General features: G+C 34.4%; 2 protein-coding genes across 3 annotated transcripts in view; both read left to right on the top strand.

Annotated features, from left to right (window-relative positions):
* Positions 1–2008, top strand: part of LOC140148596 (uncharacterized) — a 77789-nt gene extending 75781 nt beyond the window's left edge. For both annotated transcript variants that reach the window (XM_072170604.1, XM_072170605.1), the window contains exon 28: positions 1844–2008. In XM_072170604.1, coding sequence (XP_072026705.1) covers positions 1844–1918 — 75 coding nt within the window. In that variant the 3' untranslated portion in view covers positions 1919–2008. The remainder of the gene's footprint in view (positions 1–1843) is intronic.
* Positions 2009–15949: 13941 nt separating this feature from the next.
* LOC140147284 (melatonin receptor type 1B-B-like) lies at positions 15950–16930 on the top strand. Its single transcript, XM_072169063.1, has one exon. The coding sequence runs from the start codon at positions 15950–15952 to the stop codon at positions 16928–16930; it is 981 nt and encodes a 326-aa protein (XP_072025164.1).
* Positions 16931–26612: the final 9682 nt, after the last annotated feature.

The following is a 26612-nucleotide window of genomic DNA, read 5'->3' on the forward strand; positions in this document are numbered from 1 at the left end:
TGCTGGGAACTACCAATAGAAGTGCATTTCAAATGATTAATAATTTACTTAGAAACATTAATAGCTAGCAAAGTAAAATGCAATAAAGCAGTAAAGTCACTATATCACTATCGGTAGAAGGGGAAGGTTTGATCAATTTTGCAATGTACATAACTTGCATTATCACTTTACCCAAAATACAACATTTTAGGACTCAAATGAATATATTAGGTAGTGAAAAATGGGTTTGACCTTTTCCTTTCTACTGGGAACTAATGAACAAATCTGAACATTTGAATGATTACACAACCTTGCTTTCCTCCCATAACTCAGAAAACTTTAATTCATTTCTATTGATGTAGCCAATAGTGAGTTTGACATAACATCATGCAAACTTGATAATAATAGTGGTATGGAGTGAGAATGCATTTTAAGAGTGAACTATTGGTAAATTTGAATACAAAAGAGTGTTTGCAAAAGCAACTAACATGACTTAAAACCATCTTATCGGCAGATCTGTTATTTGTTCTCTTCATACTTCACTCTTCCATTTGTTATTTATCACATGTAGTCTGGTGATGTCTGTAGTTCCATAGATTTTTAAAGTTGTTGCTTTAGTTGCAGGAACTTGTAGCTGTAAGATTATAGTTTATGTTGCTTGTTAAGTGCCTAGATCTTGTAGGTTATAGGCGATGTATAAATCGTTATTGTTATCTCAAAGTTGTGCAGTTTTCTTAGTAAATTTGGCAGAAAGGCAATTTCTGACTAAGTATTGTTGTAGATGTATAGATGTTGTCTTTAGAGAGATATGTCACACCCAACATTTAACAAAATGAATGCTAAAGTGAAAAAAGTATTCACGTAAAGAGCAAAACATTGGTTAGTCTAACAGCTTCTTCAGAGAATATTGGTTCTAGCTGAAACTGATAAATGCATCAATGAGTAACCATGACAACTTATGACAAGTCTACATGCTGCTAACTTTTTATCAGTTTTCAAAGTTGTATCTATAATAGAAGACCTAATTAAAAAGACTAGTTTGCGTCTGACATCAGGGCAACTGCGAGGTGTGATTGGTTGCTAAACTGCGCAGTACGGCATTTGTGGTCTTGTTGACAGGATGTCAGACGCAATCTAGTCTTTTTAATTCGGTCTTCAATTATACTTCAATGCATAAAATATTTTTTATATAGCCTCCTGCATGGACCATTTGACTCAAAGAGAGAAAAATTAACAGAATAAGATTACTCACGTTGCATATAGGCTAATAATTATTTTGCCAATTCTTAAATACATAATTATGATGCACAAGATAATAGAGACTTGGGTAGTTGAAAGATGTAATAAGTAATAAAATAAAAGACGTTGTACATTCAACATTTAATACTAAAGCCAAGTTTGCATGCTTACAGATTTGAAATGAGCATTTATTTTAATTCTATATAAAAAACACTCATTCAAGATAATAAAATTGAATTCTTTCAGGTTTTATGTGGAGATTGCTCAAAATAATTAAGTTGTAACTGATTAAATAAGGCTATGAACCAAGTTACAACAGTTGATATCAAGAGACCTCACCATGGTACTAGTTTTATGATAATTATATGGTGCCCAATTTTCTGTAGGTAATTTACTGGCTGGGTATTTTTGGGCAGTGGGTAAGTTAAATTTACTGGGTGGGTATTTGCCCATGCAACCTGTTATTTACCTCTCTGTTATTGACAGTGATCAGTAAGGAATCTCTTAATGTTCTTGTCCAAGAGCAATTTCCTTAAGGTCATACCACATGTGTGAAATTTAACAAAGCTGAATCTTTCTCCATTATATCATGTCTAATAAGGGTTATCCACTTTCTATTTTACAGAGGAAGAATTCAATGGTTGCTGGTACTTCCACTGCAACGATGCTTGGGAAAGGAAATAAGGTTACACCAGAATAGGGCTGTTATCGAGTAGTATGTATTTTCATTGTTGACAATTGTCAAATCTCAAGATCCGACATCGGCATGTTATTGACAAAGAAATATATCAATTAAGTCAAAATATTAAAGTTCATAGACCATGTTTTGCATCTTTTATTTACATGAAGTCTATTAATCCACTATATCATTGTCATCTTATGCTCAATTATTACTTTTTTATACCTAGAAGTTATTTCATGATAAAGAATATTGCTCTTAAGCTTATCTCTAATATTTTTAATGACCAGTCTTTGTCGACAATCAGGAAAATTGCTTTGTTGACAACAGCCTTGTCGACAACAGCCCTCACCAGAACCATGTTGCTGAAGACAGAGGACATGCTACATTGGTTGCTTTTTTCCTCTTTAGAAACAATTCATGAGTGTGTGTGTTTTTTTAAAGCAAAATTTACCATAAAGATATTGATGATTGGTTATATCTAGAGATGTTCTGTGTATGATATTCTACAACAAGTAGATTTTGTAATAATAACAATTAATATCCATAGAATTAGAAGATGAAAGATGTCAGAGAATATCATCAGTGTAAAAATTGATGATTTGCGGTTCAAATCTTGGAAAGTTGGTGGTCCTCAAAATGACCTTGGCATTTTTTGTCTCGCGTTGTGGTCTTTCCTACCCGATTTCATGAACCTGCAACAATCTATGGTGATTTGACTCTGAATGACCCAAAAATGACTGTGACATTTTTTGTCTCACTTCTGTGGCCGTTCCCACCAAATTTCATAAACTTGCAACAATCTATGGTGATTTGACCCAGAATGAAAATGTTGCTTTGGTGGTCATTCTTTTAGTTACACCCACCCACCAAGCACATTCATATTTATTTTGTGCTAATAAGAAAGACTGGCCATGGCATTCTATGGGGGAGTAAGAGAGAAGGCCGGCAAGTTTTAGGGGCATGCAACCTGTCAGTTCCGAGAATAAGAGCGGACACCCAGGATCACAGCATGACACACACACACACACACCTGACATATTGTATTACTAGTATTATATAGATATAACAGGCTTAATATATATTAACATGCTTAATATATATAACAGGCTTATGATATATTATTAATGATATGTATATTTATGATATATATTTGATGAATCAAAATTGGCATAATATAGATGTTGGTATTTTTCTGGGTAATTGTTAAGTTGTTTGAAAAGCTATAAGTGCCTGCATAATGTAAATATGTTAATTGCTTGATGCATATTTTGATAAAATTATTCAATTTTGAATATTAGTATAAATGTGCCCATTTTTGGCCAAAAAATCAACAACATACAAATAAACATCATACCTATACAAGTTATACATGTTATGTTAAAATACATAACTGTTAAGTGCCTTAGACATATTTTGATGACATATGCAATTTTCAACATTACTATACAAGCATGATTTTTTGTCAAACATACGAACACCGAACAAATAAACATTATGCCTATACAGATTATATATAAGTTAGCACTTAACATTCAAGTTAAGTTAATATAAGTGCCTTACATATATTTGATGACATAATGCAATTTTGAATATTACAACACAAAAATTGTGCCTTTACATTTAAATATTAAGTGCCTAATACATATTTTGATGACATTATGCAATTTGCATGGCAAAAATATGCTTAATCTAAATTTGCCAGAAGCATTTATGATATGAAAATTTATTTATTTTTTTGCACTATTTAAAAAATTGTCACATTGTATATAAATCATTTGTGAAGAAAAGCAATATGTAGAATTTCAAGGGTAAGTTTATGTAGAATTTGAAGATATATTATTAGCTTATATCACAATGTGGTCCAAACAGAATGCCTCTTTTGTATTTTAATCTATACTACCAGACATTGTGTCCATTTGGGTTTTATTTTGCTCAGAATTATCTATAGTTGATGTGAAGATATATGTTACATTCTAAACATGCTAAATGTATATGAGTATGGGTTTAAGAGATTACACCACTAACTCAGGTCCCGGCCTATCTGATTGAGCAAATAACAGCCAGTGGTTCCATTTGCTGACCACATCTGGTTGATTTTAATGGAAAAAAAGTTTAGAATGACGGCTGATGTACTTTTTTTTGGTGAAAGTTGTGCTCTGTGAATGTTTTGCTCACTATCTAAGCATAAAAAGATTAAAAATATTACAATTCTGAAATGTTAGAAATGTTTCGGGGGTGAGTTAACGGAATGATGTCACAACATAGATGCCCTGTGCTCCTGGCCTGTGCTGTAAAGATTACCTGTTCGAAGCACCATCACAGAAAATTGAGCACTATTAATTTAGTGGTGTGATCCCTATGGGTTAGTCTGTCATACCAAGTAATGGTAACAGTTATTTCACAAAATGCCATTTTCTTTGAACAAAGTGTGAGTTTGGCACCAATCCTGCCAGGAAAGGGAAGCATTTTATCCACTTACCCACTCTGTCCCCTAAGTAAACCCCGGATTAATTTCAAAGTTGGTGCATTGTCAAATAATGAAATTCATCAGCTCTTTTGCTTAGATGGTAAACTGGATTACTATTAACAAAGCATGATGACTTCTGATGCTGTATAGTGTGTTGTCATGATTATTTTTTAATATTTATGAGCTTATTTGCATATTTTGACAGAAATAACATTTTATATGTTAATTCCACTTCATAAATGCAACAGCAGATAAACTGCATTATGAACAAAAATAAGATCAGTTTTGTAGAGCATAATATATGTTTTGGTAGCTTTGTGTCAATTTATCTGTATAGGCCTATTCATGAATATTAATGAGCTCATTAGCATATTTTGTGAGAAAATGTGATGAATGCACCCTACTACCCAAACACAACCAATCATTTTCAAAGTTCATAGAGTGTGTTATCTTGATGATGAGATGATAATAAAAATTAATCAACTTATTTGCATATTTTGTTTAAATTATTTAAAGTACACACATATAATCTATATAGAGTTTGATCAGCTCGTAATCGGTGGGCCTTATAACATCGCGGATCTTGTGACATCTCCACTGAGCATCACAAAGTATTAGTTCAAATCCTATACTGTTGTCTGCATTCTTTTAAACGCACAATATAGACCAGACAGGCGAACTATAGCACTATTAACGTGGGTCTATTTTTCGGCGTAGTAATAAAAGCCTAACAATTCCCGCCAATTACGAGCTGATCAAACTATAAGTAAGTAGCACTCTACATGACTGTTAAGATTAAAAAGTGGGAACAAGGGGTAAAATTGTAGCTTATAAAGTGTGTATTTTGTGAATATGGAAAAAGGTGTTTAGTCTTACTAGCGATTACCCGTCTTGCGCGGTCAGAGTCTTTTGTGGTTTGTAAATTTTGTTTTAATTATTTTTTAATTAATGTGATTAATGGTATGAGAGGAGATTATCATTTAGAAATATAATATTTAGTATCCTTTCCATATAAATCAATGGCTTGAAATTGCAATTAGATCGTGATCGAAATAAGTCTTCTTGCCACCATATCATATCCACCGTGAGAAGTCTTGCCCCTGTTTGATGCTGGCCACCCTGATATTTAAGATATTTATGCATTTTTTAGCCCATTTTGGACAAATTTGTTGTACCTTTCGGCCATTTTTTACCATTTTCGTCCAAGTTTGTCCCCCACCTTGAAATGTACCTTGCGACCCCCTGCAAGAGTCCTGGCTACATCACCGAGCAGATGAACACAATTTTATTCAATTCCCTCTTGGCCCCCTGTGGTATGCTAGTTGACCTGATATTTGAGATTTATATGCACATACCATTTTGGATAAATTTGTTGTACTTTTTGTGACAATGTCCCCCCCCATGAAATTTGCCTTGTCCCCCCTCTCTCTCTCTGAAAAGTCCTGGCTACACCACTGTGCAGATGAAACAATTTTATTCACATTTCCTTACACTCTGTTTCATATAAAGTTATGATCATACAATGCTGATAACATAGCATGACCACAAAGAGCAGAGTAGGCCTATTCATGGTAAATACAATTCAGTGGTTTGAGAGGCAAATAGGTAATTGCACCATATTATAATTAGCACAATTAAACTATATACCCTCCTCACTTTGCTACACCAACAGCCCCTTACAGGTATGAGATGTTCATGATGGCAATCTTGACCTACAAAAAGGACATTATGAGATGTTGACAATCTTCCAAAAAGGAGTAGGCCTATTCATGGTAAATACAATTCAGTGGTTTGAGAGGCAAATAGGCAATTGCACCATATTATAATTAGCACAATTAAACTATATACCCTCCTCACTTTGCTACACCAACAGCCCCTTACAGGTATGAGATGTTCATGATGGCAATCTTGACCTACAAAAAGGACATTATGAGATGTTAACAATCTTCCAAAAAGGACATTTCATCCTTTTGAGTTCATCCTTTTGAGTAAATGTTTACTTTATTGATGTGTGACTAATTAAGTGTTCATACAGTCCTATACTATGTGATTGTATAATAGGTAATTCAATGACCATCCAGACTACAGGCATAGTATCTTCACAAAAATGCCAGGACAGAAGGCCAATTTCGGGCTATTCCGGGCTATGTCAACATTAGTCTATTGTGTTGGCGTGAAAATTTTTAGCATGCAAGTGCCCTGCTAGTGCCTTTGAAACTAATTAACATAATTTGACACCCTTAACGTAAACAAAAACAAAATTGGACGTTTTATTGGGGTGCGGACAACTTTACTCTCATAACGCAAAAAATCCGTTTTCGAAATAATGTAAAAGCGTAGAAGTTTTAGCCTTACCAACTCGAAAAACTCAGTAATTTATTATAGATATTAAGTAGCATTCAAGAATTTCTGGTTTATACATAATATTTGCTTGTAAATAAGTGCTCTTTTTGTTTTACAATTTGAAAAGTGTTGTAACATCTTGTTTATATTAATATTGACAATAATTTCTGTGTAAATAAAATATATTGTATGTGTTTTAATAAGAGGCTACACTAGATTGTCCAGACTCCATATAACCATGTCCAGACTCCATATAACCCTATTGAACATCTGCAAAGGCTGTTATATTGAATTGTCATACATGGTGACCAAATAGTTTACTTCCAGCTTTCTTTTGGGAGAGGCCAAAATTGAACAATTATTGATGTTTTAAATATATGAACATTACAAAGTTTTGTGCAAGTAGCATCCGGTGCCTGATATCAGCCTAATGCATTACATGCATATTGCATACCATGGGCATCAATCCCGGGGGCAATGGGACATCTCCAAAATGACCCATTTTTTGTTCTTTTCAGCCACTTATTGACAATTCCGCTGATTAAGCCCTCCCCCCACCAAACACACACACATTTCAAGCTGAATTTGGCGCTAATTTTGCATACAGGCACAAACTTTAAATCAAATTTAAAGTATCATTCTGCTGTACATGTTTTCCTGAGCCACTGTATTGCCCTCCAAAATGGATACACTTATATCACCATGTGGAGTCTGGTCTAACCTCTTTGGTTCCAATTTGAAATATTCAACCACATAATTGTACAAAAAAGGTTGGTGTACCTTGCTTTTTTTCTTTCACATATTTATATTTGTGTATGTAGATAAAATATTTACAAATTTTGAAATGCATCATTGTAAATTAAGAGACTGAACTGAAACTTTATCTTTGCAATGTATTTTTATATTGTTACTGGGCCATATGGAAGAATAGAGGAATATGGACCCAGGGAAAAGAAAAAACACACAAATAAAAAAAAATACTGTAATGTTTTAGTATAAAAGAAATAAACACATCCAAAAACGAAAGTCCTTACTACTTTGAGTGGCCATAACATTTAGCACAATTTACTTAAAAGCAATGAAATTGATATGTAAGTTTGGACAAATTTTGTTTGTTGCAGTTTGACACTGTTTAAATGGTGTACCAGTTTAACTGGTGTAAAACAAAATCGGAATAATCAAGAAATTAATGATCTGATGAAATATTGTATGATTCAAAAAGTTACAGTGCCATTTCTTTTGGTGACCAAGCTTTTGCTGTCTATGCTCCCAGATTGCGGAATAAACTAGCAGGTCAAATAAAAAATGGTACATTTGAGCAGTTCAAAAAGCTCGTAGGGAACCACCTATGTAGGATACTTATCAGCAGTAGTTGATTAACTTTGTAAAAGAATATATTATGTTGGTATCAATCATGTGCATAAATGCTCTCCAACTTGAATACACAGCAGTCAGAGATGGTTTTTACCGATCAATGACATCGACACACACTGTCTGCCACTCACTTCAGGTGGATCTGTTTGGATTTGTAACTATTCAATTTGCACCAAATTCCATTCAATAGTGAATTTCACAATTATTCTGATTACCCCCGTTTGGTATCAAACTGCAGCAACATAAAGTTTCAACATTTTCATATCCATTTTATTGCTTTGAGTGAATTGTGCTCAAAGTAGTGGACACTTTCGTGTTTGGATGTGTTCAGTGGAATTGTGAGGTTGTCGTAGAAACGAAATTGTTTAGGTGAAAGCGATATGTAGAAAGTCAATTTTGGATTTTTGTAAAAGTTCCTAAACATTTGCTGAAATCATTATTATTGAGATAGGTAGCTCTAGAAAAATATGCAATAATTTCACACCAAAATACACACATTTTTGCAAACATATCAACTGAAATTGTGATGACTTTCAATATTTTAATAGAAATAGATTGCTTGATTTGTAATTTTATCATGCATGGATGCCATTTTGATACAAGTCAAGTTTTGATAACTAGACTTGTTGACAAATAAAATTTTCAAAAATTAAGAAAAATGTGAAAAATTCAGTATATGTTAACACAAAATATATTTAAAATAAAAAAAAATGCTTAGTAGGTGCAGAAATTTTTTGCACATTTTTCTAATCCATTCAATATATATATATATATATTTTTTTTTTGTTGTTTGTAGATGATGTTCAGTGCAATATTTGTGTAATTGTTTTTTTACATTGCCTGTCTTGTAGTGCAGCTAGTAAGGCTAAGAAGAAAACGTTTTATCTCTCAAACTCATGCACACTGCTATGTGAAATCAGTTTTGCCATGGGTTGGGCCTTGTTTTTTGTTTTTTAGTCAAAAATGAACAAGGAAAAAAGTGAGCTAAAAGCACAATAAAAATAGAAATTCTGTGTTTTGCATAGGCTTTTGGATTTAGAAAAATTATAGCACATGGCTTTTTTTGCAAAATGTTTGAGAGATGTATCTTTTTGTGGCTTAAGTAAGTACTCCATGCATTTAAAGAGCTTTTGAATGAGCCCATTTGCATCTCAAGAATATTTGGTAGTTTTGAACTCAAATCTGTTGATATTAGAAAAGTGATAAAGATTCTTGAATCAAGATGATAACGTTGGATTTAACCTGCTGCTTTCCAATGTTATTTGAAGTTGGTCCCTATTTCTGTCACAGGTGAGGTAAAATAATATTTCAATCTGATGCATCAGATATTGAAAAAACTTTTTTTTTTCTCTTTTCATGCACTTAAAAGTGCATGAAAAGAGAAAAAAAGAAAATAATAGTAGACCAGTTAAGTGTATGTCATTTTTCCTATAGACCTTTTTCTCTATATCCCATCATGCTCTATTACAAGGGAGTACTTCCACTGGCAAATGTTAGTGGAAACACATAAGTCTGTTCATTAGGATATGTATATGTTGCTTGGTGCCTTCATCAAAAAAGGAATCTTCTTCATGATGCAGTCGCAAACTACTAATGTATTGGCAAACGATAGCCAGATTAAAGAATGTGACTAAAGGCAGCAAAAGAGCAAGTTCATATTAATTTTGGCATATTGACCCCTGATTATTTTCTTACACAGAATTGATTGTGTATCTAAACCAACCAAAAGCATGTGACTCAGATTCTTACACTGATACTTGGTCCTAAAACAGCAACATAAACAACTTTTCTAGGCATTATTGACATGGCTTTTTGACAAAGAACTTTTTATCCATTTTATATACCTGAAGGTGCAAAACTAACAATAGGACACACATGTTTATAATTATATATACTGCCAGCATCCATTGAAAAACGTAAAGATTGCATTAACACCAATCTCTTGCACAGATGTTTTACATTGCTTTGGAACCGTATAACTTGTGCTTTTAATAATTACATATTAGGCTTGTTCAGACGATCGCTTGTAAAGTCGCTTGTAACTACATTTAAATGTAAACTTGTATGTAGTGCCCGTCTAAACGCACTCGCATGTAGCTACATGCAAGTTACAAGTGACGATTTTACATGTAAGATATCTTACATGTAGCGAGTAACATTCAAATGTAAGGCCAGTGTGAACAAGACTTGCATGTTAGCTCGCTTGTAAGCATGACCTTGATGACCCAATCCTATTCTGACTGTGCATAATCATGGCATAATTTACCAGTGAAGGTCACTCTTACAAGTGAGTTGGCTTACAAGTAAGTCCCGTGTAGACACACACTCGCTTGTAGCATAATTTAATTGCTGGCTCGCTTGTAAGTAACATTCAAATGTAGGCTACCGTCTAAACACACCTATTGTAACATTTAATCCCACTGGAATGGTGCATGTTTGGATGTAGGGAAACAAGTCTATTATCATTATTATTATGGGTAAATGTTAGATCGGTACCGTAAAACCTCGTCTACAAGCATATAGTGTGACTTTTATGAAAGCTAAATTAAAACGAGTCAGCGGTAAATATGCCAATACGATAGATTGGTGTTACAATAGTACTTGTACTAGTATTAATTTGCTCAAACTCCATAATATTATAATTTTGTCGAAGGATGGGGTCTGGATTAATTTAGCTTTCATCAAAAGCACTCTATATGCTTATAGACGAGGTTTTACGGTATTGTTAAAAGTGTTTATAAAAATGGTATTGTTTACAACTCTTATTTCACAGATGTGTTTGTACTAATATTTGCAATCAATAGGTTCTATACAAAAATGAAATTGTATATAAATATTGTAGTTGTTGTATTTACCATAGAAATTTGTAGCAATGATACACATTCTATTCCATAAATAACAGAAATCAAGGTCAGTGGACAATATTTTATCTCCATTCTTGTTATTTTTGCAGGAAACACGAAAGCATTTTTAAAAACGTTTTATATGGGTTTTTGCTAGAATGTATTTTAATAAAATTATTAAAATAATATTATAAATGTTGGGTTGTATGTGTTGTGATCAAATGAAATCAGTCTGAAGTCAGGCATATTCAGTTTTCTACTTTGATCTATAATAAAGCATGGACAAATTGTTCCAAAGATATGAGCAGTTGAAGGGTTTCCAAAACAATAGGACAGAGAAGAAATAGAAATTATTTCCTTTGTTTGACTATATCTCAAAATCAATATTTCTGACTTCTGACTGATTTTGCTGGATCACATCCCATATAAAGGTTTTGGAGCAACCTTTTCTAACATTTTTTCACTCAGTACGCCAGTCACCATCCTCTATTGTTATGCATAGTAGTGCTAAAAGTCAATCAAAACCGAAATTCTGACAAAACTATGATATATAAGCCCTATATGTGCTTTAGAAAATTGGGAAGTATCTTTCATTAGCGAATTATGTTACTTTGCAAAACAAAATTAAAAACGTTGACCCCCCCAAAAAGCACTTTGAAGCAAGTTGAAGTCTGTGAAAATCGAAAATCTTACACTAGAAGCCTAAATTTCATACTAAGTTTAACACCAGGGTTTGAAAAATATATATAGTACCAAACATTACAGTTTTTCCTGACATTTAGTGAAAAAATTAAAATTATTGCTTTTCATTTGGCCGAGAAAATTAATTTTACAGTGAAAAGCTGAAACTCAAAATTTTGCTCATTTCAACACCAAATTTGATCGTTTGTATTGCCTCATTAAATGACTGAGTGAGACTCATAACAAAAGTCAACGATTCACTAGCGTTCTGAGTGTTTTGAATGTTTTCAAAAATGTTTTTGTGTTTCCTGTGTTAACGCTATATTAAATGTATCATAATGAAAGAGCATTGTTAAACTTGAAAATCACCAATGTAATGCATCTTAAAAACTGCAATTCTATGCACCAAATAATTAGTACTAACTAGAATTACATGTTGATTCTCTCTCTTTACATGTACAGTTAGGGGCTGTCAGTTTCTTCAGAAGGGGTACCAATATTTTAAAGTTTGGCCAAAATTCATTAAAAATTCAATTTTTTTGTGCTACATGTAAATTCTTACCAACTAAACCAGCGGAACAAAATATGCAGCACATTTCTTGACTTTTTTCTTGGAACTGTGTGTGCAGAGGGGGTCATAAAAATATTGAACTCAAGGTAGTTATTTGGTCACTGACATATTTTTTGGAAAATGACAGCCCCCTTAAGAGAAGATTTTGCAAATCAGCACATGCCTTGATTATGTAGCCATCACAGTTGAGTATATCAATTTTATTTAACTTTTCTTATGGTCATTAAATTGTAACATTTAATTCATAAAGTTCAATTTTTTTGTGCTACATGTAAATTCTTACCAACTAAACCAGCGGAACAAAATATGCAGCACATTTCTTGACTTTTTTCTTGGAACTGTGTGTGCAGAGGGGGTCATAAAAATATTGAACTCAAGGTAGTTATTTGGTCACTGACATAGTTTTTGGAAAATGACAGCCCCCTTAAGAGAAGATTTTGCAAATCAGCACATGCCTTGATTATGTAGCCATCACAGTTGAGTATATCAATTTTATTTAACTTTTCTTATGGTCATTAAATTGTAACATTTAATTCATAAAGTAAAATGTAAAAAAATATTTTTGACATTGGTTCCCCATAATGGTTAAAGATTATACTGTTTCTTTCACTAAACATAATATTTCCTCTGGCATCAGTAGTAATCCTGTCTTTAGGCTTTAAAACATGGTTGTTCCAGCAAATGGCCTAAACAAATTAGAAATGCGGTCGGTTTTTTTTTAATTATTTATTTGGTTTTTAGAGTCGGGATTCATCATAACATATGCCTTGAATTACAAATATGTATTGTCAAATCAGTGCAGAGTATGAACATTATGAGTTTTAGGGACACAATAATATTGATTTTCTGAGGATTTCATGATTTCATATTGCTTATGAGCAAACTGTATGCAATTCGTTTGAAGAGTTTTTTTAGCAACAAAATATCATTTTTGTTATGATTTTCTCAAAACAAAAAGAAATTTTTCCTCCATTTTGAAAAGGCTAGTATTGACAAATGCTTGATCTTTTTATGATAAAAAAAAATGGTGTGCTTTTGGACTGGATTTAAATAGAAATACTTCTTGTTTTTAATCAAATATGCATTTAATAAATACAATGAGCAAATAACAAATAGAAAATGTCCTTGATATTGTCCAAATTTAAGGTTTCTTCTAAAAAAGTGATTGAAAAACCCTGACACAAGATTTCTAATTTTTTGGGTCGATCTCTGAGAGCAACCAAATTTTTTGGTCTTATTATGAACTTATACGACCAGAATATGATTATGAAATAGACTTAAAAGTGGAAGGTTTTAAAAGCATATAACATAAAAACTGAATATTATAAAAGATACAAAAAAACAATATTTAAATCATATTGTATGTTGATAGGTAAACCACATTTAATTATAAAATGCAATATAATAATATTAAAAATAATAATATCACACAACTTACAAAGCATTCCTTTTGAAGTATTGTATCACCATGGTTACTTAATTTTTAAAATGAAGCTTAAATAAATAACCCCATAAAGAGTATACAATTTGATTATTTCTCAATAAACTGCTTGCTTGATGTGAAATGTCTGTTGATGATGACGAGTATCTTGTTTGTAGTAATTTTCATTGCTATTGGTATTTATTTATTTATTTATTTATTTATTTATTTATTTATTTATTTATTTATGTATTTATTTTATGCTTGCAGTTATTTTCACAGTGTTTCATCGTCAAATTTAACAAAATTACATCCAAATCACTCATAGGAACGCAAATAAAATAACAATCATCGTGGAGATGATTGAAAGGCCAGCATTAACCACACCTTATTGATGATACTAAAATTGAAACAATCATCACACACGATGCAAATATAGTATGTCAAGAAAGGACCCTCGAGTGTATGAGCAAGCAGCAACTGTGTGGATTGTAAATGTAGTGGATCCTTCTTGACGGACTAAACAAAATGGTATTCCAAGAGTTAATTTTAATTGTACGTTGAGTTCAGATTCAATTCATATTCTATTCCAAAAGATTATAAAGATTGAATTGGGTGCTTTGATAGACTTTTGATTTAATCGAATTCAGATAACGGTTTGATTTAGAAATATTAAATTAAGATGCGATGTGGTAGGTGATTGAAAATTGCTCAAAGCGATTCCAAGTAATCACCACTCTATTAAATGCCCAGCTATTAAGGAAGAGAAGCCAAGTGAAAATATTTGATCACATTTTGTAAAAAAAGTCACTCAAAATAAAAAATACCAGTGCGCGTATTACGTTGTTCGCCCATAATCAAAATAATTAAAATATAATTGTTGTTCTACTATTGCTACATTTATACAAAAACTAGTGGTACAAAGAGAGGGGTCATTGTTTGAATGATAAATTTATATTTAAAATTTTTTCTGTTTATATCAGGTTGAGATCATCCATAAAAAAAATCATGAATTATTAAATTTTCATACATTGCCAACATTATATATCGATCATCCCACCTAAGCATACGCAGATTTTTTTTTTGATTTGCATTAGTTAACATTGTCCTGAGTACCAGCTCTCACACGAGACCAGTCATTATATTTACCTCTTTTTCGTTTAGGAGATAATAAATGACATTGGTAATAACTGCTTTATCATATTCGACATATTATTTTTTGCAGAATAATGTTGCTTCCCTTCAAGTCTTAAAATTGTTGAAGTTCAAAGAAGTCTCATTTCCAACCAAGTATAATGGGAAGTCTCATATTTTACCAAAAGCAGACCCAGGACCTAGTATTTACTCCTGCCCAAAACTAAACATGTGCACCATGTACTTTTGCTGTTCTCGAACGTTATAAACACATGCCTTTGCTGTAATTTAAAAGGACCACCTTCTTGCGTGATTTGGCGGTGACCCCCGTCTATTGTTTTTATGCTAATGCTGTAATCAAGTGTGCGATATCATTTTACATGTGTTGTTTAATAGACAAAAGTACAGTGTGTATGTGCTCATAAAGAAATGTCTTGAAAATAATCCATATAATGGTGTCACAAGACAACTTTCATTACTTACTGACCACCCCTCGTACAATTATTTCCAGCGTGTTTAGTCTTTTTGATTTTCTTCACCTTTATAGTTAAAAAAAAAAAGAGAATCGTAACAGTTTCATAATACAAGAAAATAGCTCATTGATATCATCAAAATTATTACAGAGCTATTAATGTTGATGTCTGCGTGAGTACTGCACTAAAATAATATTGTGTTTACAAATTTGATTCATTCGGTTTTTAAATGGGTCGAGTATGAGGGATCCGAATTTATAATAGAAGCGCATTTTAATTAAATATATTGATTGCAGATGAAATGTAGCTAAGAAGTGCCGGTGTTTAGAACTGAACTGACAATTTCTACAATTTCTTTTCTTTTCATCAGATTGACGCGGATGTTACCTTCCTTGCCATGACATTCATTAACAAAATAGATTTCATTACATGAGGATGAACATTTTATATTTTTACAATACATTGACAATATCAGTGCGCTGCGTCGTCGTTATACAATTTGCGTGACGAAGCAGTTATAAGCTTGGTTTAATTTGATTTCATCCCACTATTGATTGGTCATAAACATCTGCAAGAAATTTGATTTAAAAGCGCAGAAATTTAACCATGAACTGCATAGTACAGTTCATGATTTACCTAACTTAATTTCAGCCATTGCTGATTGGTCGTATCCATCTGCAAGAAATTTTTGTTAACATTCTTCACAATTTTAATACCAGGTCTCTCCAACTCATCATCCAACCATGAATATTGGCTACTTCGTCGTTACCCTTGTAGTATCAATCTCTGGAATCGTCGGCAATGCTTTGGTTGTGGGTGCAATTCTTGTCCATAAAAGACTCCGAGTTTTGAACAACACATTCATTGTTAATCTGGCAGTGGCTGACTTCTTTGTAGCCGGTATCATACATCCGTTTACCGCGATAGGTATCACCAGAGGCAAGGACTACTTTTATCACGAAGATGCTACCCAAATAACTGGTCTTTGTGAGTTCTTAGCATCATTCTGCGTTATCAGCTGTACTACATCTGTTTTTAGCATCGCAACTGTTGCATTAAATCGCTACATTTATATTTGTCATCACCACTCCTACCCAAAGATTTACACGCGTCGAACTGTGCCTTTCATGGTTGTTGGGATGTGGATGTACGGATGCCTGGTGGATTTCCCTTTGTTTGTTGGATTCGGCAGACACGAATTCCACACGAGAGCCTCGACGTGCATTTTCGACACTATTCATTCTGGTTATAAGATATACTTTGTTGTGATCGGCATACTTATACCGATCGGTATCATAAGCTATTGCTACACACGAATCGTTTGGTTTGTGGCTAAAACAAGCCGTAGGCTTCAAAACCGAGTTGAATCTGCAGGCAGCAGCAGTAATTCTACCAATCCTGTGCGGCCAGCTGATGTCAAGTTGCTGAAGACAGTTGCTGCAATTGGTACTCTTGGTGTGATCATCTACACACCACTGGCACTAACTCTGCTTCTTGATCATGGGCAAGTACCAAAACGAGTTTGGATGTTTTCAACGGGTCTCATGCACAGTTACAGTTGCATCAATTGGTGTGTTTATGCGCTAACCAATAGCAACTTTCGAGCAGGTTATGTGATGCTCCTTAGGAAGCTTCTTTGCGGACATGGATTTAAACAGCCTTTGGAAAATTCTCGTACCACCGAGATGACGAATCCGTCCGTCAGGATTCAGAGCCAAGCCTGATATTACCAGTTCGTACCGTTTGACTATATGTGACGTATCATGTCAAAGGAGACACTTTTGGGCAGGATCGTAAATGGAGAAATAGCCAATAATCTGCCCGGGATGAATTTTTCACAATTTGGGTTTCTTGCGAATTTGTGATGTTATTAATGTTTAAAATATTGTCTGATAGTTTCAGACCGAAATGTAACTGGCATCTGGTATTTTTGAGACATTTTTCAAAGTAATTCCTATACACTCAACATTGTCAATAATATCTTTAAAGGCCGATATCTCAATTTCCAATTTTATAATACCATAACTTACAAACTCAATATCTTCGCTTAGGAATGTCGGATTTCATTGGGCAAAACAGCGTTGTGGAGCAAAATATCTCTATATTTAAGATATGTAAAAACCTCCAAATTGATAACCTGCCCAAAAGTGTCTCCTTTTGACATGACACGTCACATATAGAGATACTGCATTTGTGAATCAGAGAGGCTCTTGTCCATGTCGAGAGGGGTCGGGGTCGTCGCTTCGTGGCGATTGAGTCAGAGAAACAAAACATTTGTGAAAATATGTTTGTGAACTAAAAGCTACTAAATGTTGGGATGTATTGCAGGGAATGAGACGATGATTGCGATGTTTATCCTACATTATATATTCTACATGTTAAGTACGGTAATAGTAAAATGACACATATCTTTGAAGCAATTGGAAATATATCTTTAATATATTCCCATAGAATAAGTAGTAAATTAATAGAATAAATAGTTCATCGTTAATCAGTTAATATTTATTGTTACTAAACTGACATGGGTGCCTTTGTGTTGTATATATATCGCAAATTAAAAACAAAATTGATATCAGAAGGACATTCCTCGAATTCAGAATGCAATTTAGTGTGTCTGATGTGCTCTCAAGTCCCTCAAAATATGTGCAAACGTTGCTATCCGATTCCTTAAATAGTGTCGAGTATGAGAAGGGAATCTGAATTTATAATAGACATGTAAGAAGGGCATTTTACAAGTGCTGGTGCTTAGAGTCGAATATGCGTTGCTCATTCTCTTCAACTCAACTGACAATTTCGATTGACGCTACCTTCCTTGTCATGACGTCCATTTTACCAGATGGATTTCATTGCATGGGGATAATATAGTTTTATAGTTCGAAGTATACAATACATTGACAATATCAATGTGCTGCATCATCGTCATACAATTGCGTGACCAAGAAGTATAAACTTGGTCATCCACTGTTGATTGGTCATGTTCATCTGCAAAAAGTTCTATTTAAACGCGCAGAAATTTTATTTAACTAACTTAATTTCATCCATTGCCTATTGGTCTTATCCATCTGCGAGAAATGTCATTTAACATGTTTAAAAGCGCAGACATTTCATTTAACTGATTTGTAAAAATCTTCTATTTTGATATCAGCAGGCTCTCCAACTTATCACTCAACCATGAATATTGGCTACTTTGTTGTTACCCTTGTACTATCAATCTCTGGAATCGTCGGCAATGCTTTGGTTGTGGGTGCAATTCTTGTCCATAAAAGACTCCGGGTTTTGAACAACACATTCATTGTTAATCTGGCAGTGGCTGATTTATTTATAGCCGGTATCATACATCCGTTTACCGCGATAGGTATCACCAGAGGCAAGGACTACTTTTATACCCAAATAATTGGTCTTTGTGAGTTCTTAGCATCGTTCTGCGTTATCAGCTGTACTACATCTGTTTTTAGCATCGCAACTGTTGCATTAAATCGCTACATTTATATTTGTCATCACCACTCCCACCCATAGATTTACACGCGTCGAACTGTGCCTTTCATGGTTGTTGGGATGTGTTTGTTGGATTCGGCAGACACGAATTCCACACAAGAGCCTCGACGTGCATTTTCGACACTATTCACTCTGGTTATAAGATATACTTTGTTGTGATCGGCCAGGGTTCACAAGTTTTTGCCGCAGGTGGAAAAAACCGCGGTTTTAACCACTTGGCAAAAATGGCAAAAACTAAAAAAATAGTTCACTTTTTTCATCTCAAAACAAATTATTAAGGTACAAAAAATAATTTTCTGAGTGTGACAAGGCCAGATTTGGTAATTATAAGTAAGATGTTAAGAAATTAACGGCATGGGTTTTCATTGCTCACTAGTGCATTTTAAAACTCCAATGTGGTATATCAAATTCAAAACTTTGTCTAAGAACTTGACGAGACAAATATATGTTGAATGATTGATCAAAAGTTGTGTGTTATTGTTAATGAGCTTTCTGTGTTACTTTTTAATAGTTGAGTGACTACATATGATTTTTTGCCATTTTTGCCGGTTTTTAAAAACAGGTTTCTGCCAGTTTTTGCCGGCAAAAACCGAATCCTGTGATCGGCATACTTATACCGATCGGTATCGTAAGCTATTGCTACACACGAATCGTTTGGTTTGTGGTTAAAACAAGCCGTAGGCTTCAAAACCGAGTTGAATCTGAAGGCAGCAGCAGCAACTCTACCAATCCTGTGCGGCCAGCTGATGTCAAGTTGCTGAAGACAGTTGCTGCAATTGGTACTCTTGGTGTGATCATCTACACACCACTGGCACTAACTCTGCTTCTTGATCATGGGCAAGTACCAAAACGAGTTTGGATGTTTTCAACGGGTCTCATGCACAGTTACAGTTGCATCAATTGGTGTGTTTATGCGCTAACCAATAGCAACTTTCGAGCAGGTTATGTGATGCTCCTTAGGAAGCTTCTTTGCGGACATGGATTTAAACAGCCTTTGGAAAATTCTCGTACCACCGAGATGACGAATCCGTCCGTCAGGATTCAGAGCCAAGCCTGATATTACCAGTTCGTACCGTTTGACTATAGAGATACTGCATTTGTGAATCAGAGAGGCTCTTGTCCATGTATGTCGAGAGGGGTCGGGGTCGTCGCTTCGTGGCGATTGAGTCAGAGAAACAAAACATATGTGAAAATATGTTTGTGAACTAAAAGCTACTAAATGTTGGGATGTATTGCAGGGAATGAGACGATGATTGCGATGTTTATCCTACATTATATATTCTACATGTTTAGTACGGTAATAGTAAAATGACACATATCTTTGAAGCAATTGGAAATATATCTTTAATATATTCCCATAGAATAAGTAGTAAATTAATAGAATAAATAGTTCATCGTTAATCAGTTAATATTTATTGTTACTGAACTGACATGGGTGCCTTTGTGTTGTTTATCGCAAATTTAAAAAAAAAATGATATCAGAAGGACATTCCTCGAATTCAGAATGCAATTTAGTGTGTCTGATGTGCTATCAAGTCCCTCAAAATATGTGCAAACGTTGCTATCCGATTCCTTAAATAGTGTCGAGTATGAGAAGAGAATCTAAATTTATAATAGACATGTAAGAAGGGCATTTTACAAGTGCTGGTGTTTAGAGTCGAATACGCGTTTCTCACTCTCTTCAACTGAACTGACAATTTCTAGCATTTTTTTTTCTTTTCATCAGATTGTCGCTACCTTCTTGACATGACGTCCATTTTACAAGATGGATTTCATTGCATGGGGATAATATAGTTTTATAGTTCGAAGTATACAATACATTGACAATATCAATGTGCTGCATTCTCGTCATACAATTGCGTGACCAAGAAGTATAAGCTTGGTTTAATTTGATTTCATCCACTGTTGATTGGTCATGTTCATCTGCAAGAAATCTATTTAAACGCGCAGACATTTTATTTAACTAACTTGATTCCATCCATTACCTGTTGGTCTTATCCATCTGCGAGAAATGTCATTTAACATGTTTAAAAGCGCAGATTTAACTGATTTGTAAAAATCTTCTATTTTGATATCAGCAGGCTCTCCAACTTATCATTCAACCATGAATATTGTTTGTTTGTTTGTTTGTTTGTTTGTTATTGGCTACTTTATCGTCACCCTGAAGTTGTAGTATCAATCTCTGGAATCGTCGGCAATGCTTTGGTTGTGGGTGCAATTCTTGTCCATAAAAGACTCCGGATTTTGAACAACACATTCATTGTTAATCTGGCAGTGGCTGATTTATTTGTAGCCGGTATCATACAGGGTGTCCCAAAAAAAGAGGCCCCTCATTACACCCTCTTTTTCTCCTATTTCAGAAAATTGATCAAGTATATGTTGGTATGTAAAGAAGCCTTTACCAGTTAGCTTTAATAAACCGAAACAATTATTTCAATCGGCTCATAACTTTTCAAGATATGCTTTTTTAAAGAAATGTATCCGTTTTTCACTCTGTCCACGGAGGAGGTTTGGCTACTTCAAAGATTGAAAAGTGCATATACCATGCATGAATAGAAAACATTCCCCGATGATAACTTTATAAACTAACAAGTTATAACAACTTTATTTTAGGGAATGGGCTTTACCGGTGGGCTTACGGGTTAGGGATTTTGTTAAGTGTCATTAATTTGGGCGAAATTGATGTGGGATGGGACTTCTTTTGCTATACTTGCAATTACTTATGTTTTTCTCGGTTATTTTATGCCTTTTTTGTTTTATTATGTTTCTTACTTTATTGTTTCTTGCTTTCTTTTTATTGACAGCATAAGTCATTTCTCTTTTTTGGAATAAAAGGTAGCCCTGAAAAGGGCTGTTTAGTTTGCCTTTGGTTCTTTTGAAGTTAGTTTACTGGGCTGCTCTGTCCTCTACCTGGTTGCCTCCTTGACGAATACAGGTTTCATCTCTAGTCCTCATTGCATCAATTGCGTACCAACCTTGTGCGCCGGATACTTGTGAATATAGCAGTAATACATATTATACATTTGCAAATATCTTGGATTTTGCCACAAATGAAGAAATCAAGTGGTGTGAGGTCTGGTAATCTGCAGGCCACTCCACAGCATGACCCATCCCAACCACTCTGTTTGCTATCCGCGGACAGAGTGAAAAACGGGTACTTGTCTTTAAAAGCGCATATCTTCAAAAGTTGTGAGCCGATTGAAATAATTGTTTTGGTTTATTAAAGCTAATAATTAAAGGTTTCTTTACATACCAAAATATATTTATAGAAATAGGCGAAAATGAGGGGCCTCTTTTTTTTATGACACCCTGTACATCCGTTTACCGCGATAGGTATCACCAGAGGCAAGGGCTACTTTTATCATGTTTATCACGAAGACGCTACCCAAATACTGGTCTTTGTGAGTTCTTAGCATCATCCTGCGTTATATACATCTGTTTTTAGCATCGCAACTGTTGCATTAAATCGCTACATTTATATTTGTCATCACCACTCCTACCCAAAGATTTACACGCGTCGAACTGTGCCTTTCATGGTTGTTGGGATGTGTTTGTTGGATTCGGCAGACACGAATTCTACACGAGAGCCTCGACGTGCATTTTCGACACTATTCATTCTGGTTATAAGATATCCACCAAAAAAACGTTGACAACGTAAAGAAAGCAGCAAGTTTAAAAAGCCCCCACCTCGGCTCACTTTTTGAAACTTGGTCCCATTTGTAAAAGATACTGATTTAATCTTTGTCATAATTATCAACTTAAAACATTTCCAGAAGTGTTATGTAGGCCTATCTTTAATGTGCCGATGCGATATTAAGTTGTTAGCATTCTGGAACGATCAGAAAGGTTATGTTGTTCTTGGCCAATATCTATTATGTTTTGTTTTATAATAATTATTAAGTTCATGACCAATGATTGAATTAAACGAATAACAAGTAGGCATGTTAATGGCAATGATGCTATTGTTTAAACGTTAAAAACACCGATTTGCTGTTGATATTCAAAATGGGACCAAGTTTCAAAAAGTGAGCCGAGGTGGGGGCTTTTTAAACTTGCTGCTTTCTTTACGTTGTCAACGTTTTTTGGTGGATTTTCTTTTTTTATGAATGTAGCCAAGCAGCTCTAAGCTTGAAAGTCATCAGGTTACGAAGTACTCCATAAAACGAATAAAACGAAAAATAGATGTTTGAAATTATGTTATCCTTGATTTATGACAGTAAATAATTTAATAAAACTTTATCAGCCGTTTATTTTGAAAACTTGCTGGTCACTGCTACCGCGTGACTGTAATGTTAATAGGGATACATATACATTTTAATATACTTTAATTATTCAAGGCAACTAAGAAAATGTAAATATGAACAACACATACCCAATGTTGACGATGCCAGCGAGACACAGAGTCAGTCCGATTTACTTCAAATTGAAACTATGTAGCAAGGCTTATACTACGGAAGCGTCTAAGTGCAACGACGTAGCAAGATAATTATGTTTTAATGATTGTGGTTTTTGTAGCCCTGCGGGGCAATCTAGTTGGATATCCAAATTTCGCGGTTGATAGTTCTTTGTAGCCCTGCGGGGCAATCTAGTTGATTTCCCTATTACGCGGCGGTTGTTGGCGGTCTTTCGCGGTTTGTAGTTTTAATTTCCCTCATTCTTCATGCCCTACCCTCAATCGGGGGTTAATTTATAGTTTAAGCTTGTTGGATAACTATACTTCGCGGTGTGCGGTCTAGTTGGATATCCAAATTTCGCAGTTGATAGTTATTTAGATTTATAGATCCAGTTGGATTTCCCTATTAAGCGGCGGTTGTTGGCGGTCTTTCGCGGTTTGTGGTTTTGATTTTCCTCATTCTTTATGCCCTACCCTCTATCGGGGGTTAATTTATAGTTTAAGCTTGTTGGATAACTATACTTCACAGTGTGTGGTTTTTGAAGCCCTGCGGGGCAATATAGCTGGATGTCTCTATTGAGCGGTGGTTGTTGGTTGTCTTTCGCAGTTTGTGGTTTTAATTTGTTGGATATCCAAATTTCGCGATTTATGGTTCTTTGTAGCCCTGCGGGCCAATCTAGTTGGATATCCCTAGTGAGCGGCGGTTTTTGGCGTTCTTTCGCGGTTTGTGGTTTTAATTTCTCTACTTGTTCAGGCCCTGGCCTCTATCGGTGGCTAATTTGTCTTTTAAACTGGTTGGATATCCATATTTCGCGGTTTGTGGTTCTTTGTAGCCCTGCGGGGCAATATAGTTTGACATCCCTATTGAGCGGCGGTTGTTGGCGGTCTTTCGCGATTTGTGGTTTTAATTTCCCTCATTCTTCAAGCCCTGCAGTCTCTAGGGGGGTAATTTATAGCGTAAGCTTGTTGGATAACCATACTTCTTTGTAGCCCCGCGGGGCAATTTAGGTGGATATCCAAAATTCGCGGTTTGTGGTTCTTTGTAACCATGTGGGGCAAACTAGTTTGACATCCCTATTGAGCGGCGGTTGTTGGCGGTCTTTCGCGGTTTGTGATTTTAATTTCCCTCATTCTTCAAGCCCTGCTCTCTATCGAGGGTTAATTAAATAGCTTAAGCTTGTTGGCTATCAAAATTTCGCGGCTTGTGGTTCTTTGCAGCCCTGTGGAAAATCTTGTTGCACATTCCTATAGGCTGTGCCAAGTTGTTCTGTGTGTCTGTGGTGGGGACAGTCCCTCCTTTCAATACGCCTTTGTGTATTTTTGCCGCTCAATTTGTCTTTACGTATGACTTTAATGACCTTCCATATTTGGTTGTCTCTTTTTGGATACGTTTTTGTCCCTGCTGGCCTTCCATATTAGTGGAACAATTTTTCACACCTATGTATGCAACAAACCAACCGGAACGGTATAACAATTGAAATGACAGTCATGTAGAAATACAGTTCTACGATAGCTGAAGATGACAGAGGGACAGGTCTCTAGATCGATTCAACAACCATTCATACATATTACATGTTTTATTGTCCTATTATCATGCGAATCGCCCCGTGGTAGGACAGAACTTTATTTAAATGAGAAAATATTGTTAACCTGATCTAGTTTCTTGTGTTATTCAGATTGTTGTGTTGTTCAGATTTAAATAAATAAAGAAAGTAATAAAGAGATTTCTTTTATTATTTGTTCTGCTGGCGGCTGCACTATAGGTTTTTTTTAAATAGGCCCTTAATATAATAAATAATAAACCTGAGAATCAAACATCTTGCTTTGATAAAAAAAATAATATCACAATAGCACTGGATGATTAAAATTATGTTATCCTTGATTAATGACAATAAAATTATTGTTTAATACAATATTGAAAAAAACCAGTTGGTTATCGGGTTTCGAACTCGGATCACCGGATCCGGAGTCGAACGCCGAAACCATTGCGCTATACGGGACTCTGATATAAATTGCTGTGTCGAAGTACATTATTTATTATATGAATGGGTGCATCGTCCGGAAAGAACAAAAGAATTGTGAAAAACTTGATTTTTTGGCGATTGGGGCTCAGAATTTTTATGTAGGGTATCTCAGAAAATGCTAGGGTATAATTGGAAGTAAATCTGAAAAAGTAGTGTGTATGTGATTGCCCGCTAGTGCTGTAGCCTTGTCCAAAAATTCTGGATCAGCATTATTTTCCACTAATTTTCGCTATGAAATACCGGGTGAAATGAAGCAAAAGTGTTTGTTTATTATTAAACAATGGTTGACTGTAGGATTGGTGTCCCTTTTTGAATTAATGAGTTGTCAAGATATTACATTTGGGACTCTAAATAACATTAAACATGGTTTTAGATACACTGTGTACCCAGCGAAAAATATCATAGAACAATAGAAGTCAAGTGTTTTAATGTTAGGTGTAAATATAGTCTCGCGGGAGCATCTTATTAGTCTTCTTTAACAGTCTTTTTTTTAAAAACTTTCTGGTCACGGCTACCGCGTGACTCTAATACAAGTTTTTGCCGCAGGTGGAAAAAACCGCGGTTTTAAGGGCTGGGGTATGAACGTTTGGACAGTATTTATTTTGGGACATTAGAGCACATCAGACATATCGAATTGCATTCTGAATACGAAGAATGTCATTCTGATATCAAATAATTTTGATTTTTGAAATTCGCAATTTAATACACATTTTATGGCAAATCATTAAAATTGATATTTTGATATTTAACAGTACTCGAAGTAAACTTTATAAATCTGATGATTTATACTTAAAGTGTATATAGGTGGGATAAAAGGCCGACGATTAATTGAAAATTTTGACCTTTCGTATTGAAGATATGGATTTTTTTTCCAAAAACACCAAAAAAAATTAGGTCTTTTTGGGAAAAAAATTCATATCTTCAATATGAAAGGTCAAAATTTTCAATTGACCGTCGGCTTTTCCTCCCAGCTACATACACTTTAAGAATATATCATGAGATTTATATAATTTACTTCGAGGACTGTTATATATCAAAAATTTGAAAAATATCAAATTTTTATAATTTGTCATAAAATTTGTATTATATTGTGATTTTTTAAATGAAAATTATTTGATATCAGAAAGACATGCTTCGTATTCAGAATGCAATTCGATAGGTCTGAGGTGCTCTCATGTCCCACAAAAAATACTGTCGAAACGCAATAAACGCTCATTCTAGATCCCTTAACCACTTGGCAAAAATGGCAAAAACTAAAAAAAATGAGTTCACTTTTTTCATTGTGAAACGATAAGTTTGTGAAAGTTTGCCTTATGTCTACCATTTTAAAAGTGGTCTTATTTATAACTTGAAGGATTGCCCATACAATAAAATTTCTGTTTCATTAAAATCACGAATGTCAATATCGGAATGTATTACTGGGCTATTTTATAGTGTCTCCTCACACGATCGTGCAGTGAGGTTAAAAATCCGTGCAGTGAAAATTAAACATCC

The sequence above is a fragment of the Amphiura filiformis genome, chromosome 3 (assembly GCF_039555335.1).
Source record: "Amphiura filiformis chromosome 3, Afil_fr2py, whole genome shotgun sequence".
NCBI lineage: Eukaryota > Metazoa > Echinodermata > Ophiuroidea > Amphilepidida > Amphiuridae > Amphiura > Amphiura filiformis.